At 38.5% G+C, this 9,161-nt stretch overlaps 1 protein-coding gene across 1 annotated transcript in view; it reads left to right on the top strand.

Moving 5' to 3' along the window:
- The first annotated feature begins 7,087 nt into the window (after window positions 1-7,087).
- LOC134671995 (proton-coupled folate transporter-like) overlaps window positions 7,088-9,161 on the top strand; it is a 34,125-nt gene continuing 32,051 nt past the window's right edge. Inside the window, exon 1 of the mRNA XM_063529892.1 lies at window positions 7,088-8,252. Coding sequence (XP_063385962.1) covers window positions 7,283-8,252 — 970 coding nt within the window. The 5' untranslated portion in view covers window positions 7,088-7,282. The remainder of the gene's footprint in view (window positions 8,253-9,161) is intronic.

Here is a 9,161-nt window from a genome sequence, read left to right as displayed (position 1 = left end):
TAAAAAAAGTTAATCCTCAAATTTTAATCACGATTAGTTTAGTCGACCTAACATAGATTGAAATTGAATTAATCTGAACATTAATCGAATAAATTATCGATTAAATCTCGGTTGGAAGTTGACAGGGGGCCATTTTTGTACGTAAAATAATAGAAATGTCTTGCATGCAGATGGTAGCCAAACACTTTGTCATAAAAGTCGAGATGGGTGTCGATTTATAGGTTTTAGGGAGTGCCGATTTCGAAAATGATGACCATTTTGGAATCCAAAATGGCGGCCATGCACTGTGTCATAAAAGTCGTCATGGATGTCGTTTTATGAGTTTTAGGGGGCCCCGATTTAGAAAATGATGACCATTTTGGAATCCAAAATGGCGGCCATGCACTATGTCATAAAAGTCGTCATGGGTGTCGTTTTATAGGTTTTGGGGGGCGCAGATTTCGAAAACGATAACCATTTTCGATTCCAAAATGGCGGCCATGCACTATGTCATAAAAGTCGTCATGGATGTCGTTTTATAGGTTTTGGGGGGCGCAGATTTAGAAAATGATGACCATTTTGGATTCCAAAATGGTGGCCATGCACTATGTCATAAAAGTCGTCATGGGTGTCGTTTTATAGGTTTTGGGGGGCGCAGATTTCGAAAACGATAACCATTTTCGATTCCAAAATGGCGGCCATGCACTATGTCATAAAAGTCGTCATGGATGTCGTTTTATAGGTTTTGGGGGGCGCAGATTTAGAAAATGATGACCATTTTGGATTCCAAAATGGTGGCCATGCACTATGTCATAAAAGTCGTCATGGGTGTCGTTTTATAGGTTTTAGGGGGCCCCGCTTTCGAAAATGATGACCATTTTGGAATCCAGAATGGCGGCCATGCACTATGTCATGAAAGTTGTCATGGGTGTCGTTTTATAGGTTTTGGGGGGCGCAGATTTCGAAAACGATAACCATTTTCGATTCCAAAATGGCGGCCATGCACTATGTCATAAAAGTCGTCATGGGTGTCGTTTTATAGGTTTTAGGGGGTGCAGATTTCGAAAACGATGACCATTTTGGATTCCAAGATGGCGGCCATGCACTATGTCATAAAAGTCGTCATGGATGTCGTTTTGTAGGTTTTAGGGGACGCAGATTTCGAAAATGATGGCCATTTTGGAATCCAAAATGGCGGCCATGCACTATGTCATAAAAGTCGTCATGGATGTCGTTTTGTAGGTTTTAGGGGACGCAGATTTCGAAAATGATGGCCATTTTGGAATCCAAAATGGCGGCCATGCACTATGTCATAAAAGTCGTCATGGGTGTCGTTTTATAGGTTTTAGGGGGCGCAGATTTCGAAAACGATGACCATTTTGGATTCCAAGATGGCGGCCATGCACTATGTCATAAAAGTCGTCATGGATGTCGTTTTGTAGGTTTTAGGGGACGCAGATTTCGAAAATGATGGCCATTTTGGAATCCAAAATGGCGGCCACGCACTATGTCATAAAAGTTGTCATGGGTGTCGTTTTATAGGTTTTAGGGGGCCCTGATTTTGAAAATGATGACCATTTTGGAATCCAAAATGGCGGCCATGCAGTATGTCATTAAAGTCGTCATGGCTGTCGTTTTATAGGTTTTAGGGAGCGCAGATTTCGAAAATAATAACTATTTTAGAATCGAAGATGGCGGCCATGCACTATGTTAAAGTCGACATGGATGTCGTTTTGTTGGTCATGGTCATCATTTTCGAAATCTGCTCTTCCTAACACCTATAAATCAACATCTATGACGGCTTATATGACAAAGTGCACGGCAGACATCTTGGAATCCAAAATGGTCATCATTTTCGAATTCTGCACTCCCTAAAACCTATAAAACGATATCCATGACGACTTTTATGACAAAGTGCACGGCACACATCTTGGATTCCAAACTGGTCATCATTTTCGAAATCGGCACTTCCTAAAACCTATAAAACGATATTCATGACGACTTTTATGACAAAATACGTAGCGGCCATCTTGGATTATAAAATGATCATCGTTTTCGAATTCTGCACTCCCTAAAACCTATAAATCGACATCCGTGACGACGCAAGTTAAAATCTTTATTTTCAGATCTAACAAATTGCTACAGAATACAAAGGACAAAAAAAGAAGCGAGGAGGTAATGAAACAAGCAAAAATACAGATGATTCCTCGACGCAATTGGATGCTTCTTAAATTGTGTCCAGATTTTTTTGTCATAAAAGTTTTTATTTTTCACGTATTACTCTCACAAGTTCCGTGACATTTCGACCTTGTAATTTTTTAAGTAAATGTTTTGGTTATATGTGAGGATCTCACTAGAATAATATAATCAAGGTATGTTTATATTTGATAATTGAAATAGTAACGCAAAAAAAAAATATATTTGTGTCTTATATTCCTGCCGAAGACTTTTATTTTTCCTTTTCCTTCTACACAAGTTTGGTCAAGTAATAAGAATTTAGGGCTCTCAATTTTATTTTGACTTCTACAAGAGTAAAGCTACGAGGCCATGTTTGGTATCGTTTTCGTATAAATTCGCAGTACCAAATTTAGTTATGGTATCACATTGACACCATTCCAAAGTAAAAACATATACCTAAACTTACTTTCTTTTAAGAGGAGTTCTTCACGCTTAAACTGCTGAACAGTTTTAATTTAAATTTAGTACACATATATTTTGAGTCCCGAGACAGGACATAATAAGTTATCTCAAAAATCATCCTTCAAAGGTGTGAAATGAGGTGTAGGGGGGAATTCAGAATTGACTTCTTGAAGTTAATACTGTTTAAGTTTAGGTTTGAAGTCATGTTTATTTATCATTTTTAACTAAATCAAAGATGTAGACCATACCAAATTTAATATAAATCGGTTCAGCGGTTATTGATTTCCCGTACAAATTTCCACGCCACTTTTCACACCTTCAAAAGATGATTTTGGTTATAAGATCTATCCTATGTCCTGTTCCGGGACGCAAACTATTTCTATACCAAATTTCAACGAAATCGGTTCAGCGGTTAAGCGTCAAGAGGAGTTTAAAAAAAACCGACCAAGTGCGAGTCGGACTCGCGTATTAAGGGTTCCGTACATTAAGTCCGACTCGCGCTTGACTGCACATTTCTAATAGGTTTTCCTGTCATCTATAGGTAAAGAACTATTTTGTGTATTCAGACAGACATACATACAGACGTACGAGTGATCCTATAAGGATTCCGTTTTTTGCTTTTGAGGTACGGAACCCTAAAAAGATTTTTTTAATTTTGTGGAATGGTTTCAATGTGATACCTTAAATGGATTCAGCAACCCAGATTTATACGAAAACGATACCATACACGGCCTAGCACCATCACTGATGTAGATATATCAAGATAAAATTGAGAGCCCTAAATACACTTTCAAGAGCGGATATCTCAAAAACTATTCAACATATCGAAAAAATTGACTGAATAAACTTGTAACAAATTAAATTAACTTTCATTTTGTATAAGTGGCCATGTCGCTAAGATGCATAGTTTCCGAGATATAATCGAAAAACCGGAAAATGGGACATTCAAAGCCCCCTCTCTTCCCCCCGCTCAAGGGCTACGGCCGGGGACTTTTGACATGTTCACCTCCTAACTTGTCCAAACCAAGTTACAGAGTCAAAAATTGTGTTCCGAGCATTTCCCTCTACAACTTTTTTGAGCATTCGTTGGCTGACCTAAGTAGCTTATTGCATTTCTTTAAAAACTATTCTGTAAAAGGTTGACGGGTGTTGGGTGTTTATATGGTTTTGGTCGATTATTATCATTTGCATCGCCCATGATGACTTACTAGAATTACTTACGAGCACACGAGACACTAATAGTAGTTTGACAAACCTTGGTTTTCAAGAGGTATTTTATATTGACATTTGCTGTCACAAATTTGCTGTCAGATTTAGTCGCAAACCGCACGCAAAGTGCACACAAATGTGTCGACACCTTGTTACGGAAAAGTGTACACACGGCGACGACACTTTGTTTCGAAACAATTCTAGACACATTGTGTGGACTCTGTTACGACACATCTGACATTTAGTTACCACTTTGATGATTCTGCGACTGGAATGGTTATATGGGGAGTTTAATGAGATTATAGCCTCTTTCAAGCTTTGCTCCTAATAGTAATGTGTTAGCAATTCATCATGACGCTCATCTTAAATTTCGCAATTGTAGGCGTATAACTTTAATTTTTACCGAGTTATTTTTCAGATAACAAAATTATATACATATAGCAGTTTAGGTATGTCATTTCTTTACATTGGCCATATAAGCTGACTTTTAATATGGATATGCAATTTTTTTTTTAGATTATACCTCGAAAAGTAGTAACGATATGTGTATGCAGCATCTAGCTCATTGTTGTCGCATAAATAAAGGTGCAATGTGTATAACTTTTAAATTTTTCATGCTATCTGTCTCTCTATATCTCTTACAAATGAATGGGTTAGACAAGAAACAAGGTGTTTTACAAGAAATATAGTAAATAATTATAGTCAGCTAAAATTTATACATAATTTGTATGTCTTTATGTGTACCTGAAAATAAGAAATACAATACAAATTTTCCGCCGCCGCTACGCTCACTACTAACAAATAAGAAAAAATAAGAATTATATTTATTTCATTTCATTTATTGCAGAATGCAGAACCATTTATACATGTATTAAGTGCAAAGATGGTTACCCTATCAGGGCATAGCAACATATACATACATACATCACAGGCTCAGTGACCCAAAGAGGATCTTGGCCTCTGACACAAGAGCGCCATTGTGCCCTATTATGCGCCACTTCACGCCAGTTGGGTATTCCGAGGGCGGACAGGTCTTTTTGGGCTTCGTCACTCCAGCGGTATCTGGGGCGCCCAGACGGACGTTTTCCCCCCGGGTGCCCCACATACGCTCTTCTCACAGCACGATCCTCGATAGCAACATATATTCTAAAACTAATTAAATTACTAAATATACCTAATTCAAAGTGAAACATAAAATAGCTTTCAAATAAAAACTAGGAATTAAATACAATTAAAATAAAGGAATAATACAATTTAGGGAGATTTTTTTTGTTATAACGACTAAATTCACAAAACCATAGCAATATGAAAGCGATACAAGCATAGATTGTAAAATTGGCACGGAACCCTCCGAGCGTAAGTCCGAGTCGCACTGTCGTTCGTTGACATTTTTGGCTTTTACACAACAATTACGTATATGTAAGTTGTCCACAGATAAAAAAATAATTTTATGGCAATTCCAAATAAAGGATGACTCACATTAGACCGGGCCGTGTCCGAGCCGGAGCTTCTGGCGGATCGTGTTATAGGAAAAGCATCACGTGATCGCCTGTCATGTCATAAAAAAGGAAGCGCCGGAAGCTCCGGCCCGGACACGACCCGGTCTAACGTGAGTCGTCTTTAAACCAATTGAGGTTATTCCTTGTGTTACACACACATATAAAACTATACGAGTACATACATGAATGATGTCAACAGTTCATATAAAAATCAGGTCGGTCGCTGCCACAATCTCTTGCTTATTAAATGTGCCAATTACTATCTCAGTATTTCGTCAATAACGCAGGTACATTATGTAAGAGCCGTATGAAGTAAATAGGCATACTTCGAATTTTGGTGTCAACATTGCATTGATATATAAACCGGGTTGCTTAAACAGAAAAATATCTATGTTATTTAATGTGTATAAATCTTCCACAAATAGATCTAGGAGGTTAATTTAAATTTATCAATTTTGTTATGGTTTTGATACGACCATGATGATCGTCTTCGCGCAACTCACGCACTTATTCGAATATTTCGAATACACTTATCATATTAAAAAAGCGGCCAAGTGCGAGTCGGACTCGCGTACGAAGGGTTCTGTACCATTACGAAGTAGGGGCTCCCACACAACAAACGTGATTTTTTGCCGTTTTTTGCGTAATGGCATTACGAAAAAAACGTGATTTGTTGTATGGGAGCCCCACTTAAATACCTATTATTATTATATTCTGTTTTTTAATATCTGTTGTTATAGTGGCAACAGAAATACAATAAACATCATCTGTGAAAATTTCAACTGCCTAGCTATCACGGTTCATGAGATATATACAGCCTAAGTAGTGACAGACAGACGGACAGCGGAGTCTTGGTAATAGGGCCCCGTTTTTACCCTTTGGGTACGGAACCCTAAAAATATCAAAACCGTAACAAGTAGTTAAATCTGAATCGGGTTCCAGGTTTGGACCGTCGTATATACGATAATAATAAAGGGCCTCTACCTGTTGGATCTGTATCCCCACGCACGCCTATCAAATGACCGGGATGTATATACCCGTGACTTTATAAGAGATACAATTAATAATAATAAGGAATTTCATACAAAATTAAGAAAAGTGCTTCCGTCTTAGCCAAAGATGAATCCCAATCAACAAAACAATTTATAACACGTTTAATATGTATTATACAACAAGTTTTAAAATAATTATTAAAAAAAGTATTATTTTTTTAATACATGTCCCAGTTACGTGTTAAGGCAAGCCTTGGAATCATAATTACCTTTTATATTCATAACACTATTCATAGAATACAATATAATGTAACCACTAATGGATCTCATTCCGATTACGCAATTTTTGTCTTGACCGACTTATGGGAAAAAATTGGGACGCATATAGTACGTGACATATTATCACTGTGATTGTCAACATTGATAATTGACACTGTCATTTCATTGACACGGGTCAAAAGGCCGTGTCGTTTTCAGCTGTCCTTCAGCTGTGTTTCAGTTACACAGATGTTTTGTTTGTGTTAAGCAAATTGCAGCTCATACACTTGAAGTTTCAGCAAAAATGCGTCTAGAGAAGCAATTCTCGTTAGCTTCGTTAGAGACATTTCATAACCAGGTGGAGCTGATTTACACACAGTAACACGGAATCTTGAAGCGAACAATTGAGATTAAGCGATATGGTCAAGTTTTAATTCAAGTTTGATTATACGAGCGTTAGAGCAGCCGGCCACGTGATAACTTGATAAAGTAAAAATCAGTACCAGCAGCCAGCTGATAGCCAGTAGCCGAGGTGGAGCCGAGCGCAGCGCCCGCGCACACCGTCGCCGCACGCGCCACCGACCGCCCGCGATCGTCTTATGTTTCCAAAACAAACAAAACGTGCTCTTTGTCATAAAAAATTGAAAATCGACAAATACGAATGCTAAAAACAAATGAACCTTAAAGTGAATTCCTGTTGTCAAGATGACGTTGCGGGTCGAGGTGCCCGGGGATAAGCCAGTCCATGTAGAACCGTGCAAGTGCAAACCTTATCCAGAAATTAAACCCGAAAAGAAATTAAGCAGGAGTGTAAAGGAGTTCCTAAAGAAATCATGGGCGTTCAGATCGAAAATTACTGTGGAACCTTTTGTTATATGCTACGTTTTGCCAAGCGTGCTCGCTGGGCTCGCGGTGCAAAACCTGTGCTTAGAGAAATCATGCCTCGTAAACCTTGGGTACGACGAGAAAACATGTCGGCATATAATGCAGGGACGGACCTTAAATTACACAGAGCAGGAAAAGAAAGTGCAAAAGATGGTAGCTGAGATGACAGCGTGGAGCTTTCCACTGCAGACCGCTCTACCAGGGATCTTGACGCTGTTCCTTGGGGCGTGGAGCGATCGCACTGGGAATCGGAAGGCTTTTATGGTCCTGCCTATAGTTGGAAAGCTGGTATCGGTTATCGGTATCATATTAAGTACCGTTTTCTTTCTCCAAGTGGGATTGAATGAGACGGCTCTGCTGGAGGGTTTGCCGCCTGCGCTTGCCGGTGGTCGAGTAGCCATGACCATGGCCGTGTATAGTTACATGACGGACATCACGAGTGAGTCTGAACGGACTTTCCGTCTCGGCATCATAACCGCGATACTGACCCTCAGCAGGCCGATCGGGCTGGCGCTAAGCGGGATCATGACAAAACGTTTCGGTTACTATGGAGTGTTTATGGTCGCGTGTGTGTTTTATTTAATCGGGTTTGTTTACATTGTCCTAAGACTGAAGGAGAAACCTAAAAAGGAGGTGGAAAGTGATAAACAGGAGACGATTTTGTCTGTGTTCTCTGCGAAAGACTTCGTAGCTACAGTTAATGTGGCATTCATGCGACGTGAAGGGACGCGGCGGTTGCAGATAATTCTAATTATGTTTGCATACATGTTCATCGTTGGACCAGTCTTAGGTAAATATTAGATCAACATTTATCATTATCTTGTTATAAATTATTTGTTAGACTTATTTGGCGGACTTCATGATATGAATTCGGTAGCATGTGCGAGGCATTGCCATTATTAATTTTTATGAGCAAATGTTTTTTTTTATTTCTTCCACTCCGGCGATGTTATTAAGTTACCACTTTCACGACTTCGAGAATTTGTGGAAAACATTTATGACGATTTATGACGATAGATATTAAATAATATAAAGTTCTGTGCGCTTTTTGTTATGAAATTAGGAGATCAAAAAGTTTTCGATGATACATATACATAACCTATGTTTGTGAGGCTTAGCTGATAAACGTAAACAAGAAATCTAGAACACGTTTATTGAATGCATAAGTGATTCACTAGTAATATTGGAATATTATGAATTCTTATTAACAAGCTTTTATTTGATCCTTATAAATTGTTAAAACAGTATCGGGTGATCAAATTATAACACCCTTGTTGTTACACTCGATCATAGGCTATGGTGGCTAGCTAGGTAACGCGGGCTCATTGGTTTTTGGCTCATAAACATCGTGTTATTGTGTTGTACTAACAAATTTGTTAGAATTTCGAACGACAAATAATCAGCCAGATATCCTAAGAATAAAGGGGCCCACTGATCAACAGTCCGCCGGACGGTATCGGCCTGTCAGTTGTTGGGAACTGTCAAAATTTTGTTCTGACTCACAGGTCGATACCGTCAGTTAATCAGTGTCATCAGTGAGCCCCTTAAGAATCAAATATTTTATTCGTGATAAACTCAAAACTAAAAACATTAACATAGCATGAACTATGAATTAATATAAAAATAAATTGTACCGTAACAATATTTGATCACTAAGTATACATATTGTAACACAGTTTCAATAAAATAGGTGCAGTGC

The sequence above is a fragment of the Cydia fagiglandana genome, chromosome 16 (assembly GCF_963556715.1).
Source record: "Cydia fagiglandana chromosome 16, ilCydFagi1.1, whole genome shotgun sequence".
Lineage (NCBI taxonomy): Eukaryota > Metazoa > Arthropoda > Insecta > Lepidoptera > Tortricidae > Cydia > Cydia fagiglandana.
Note: the sequence above shows the minus strand (reverse complement) of the source record. Positions and strands in the feature narration are given on the sequence as shown.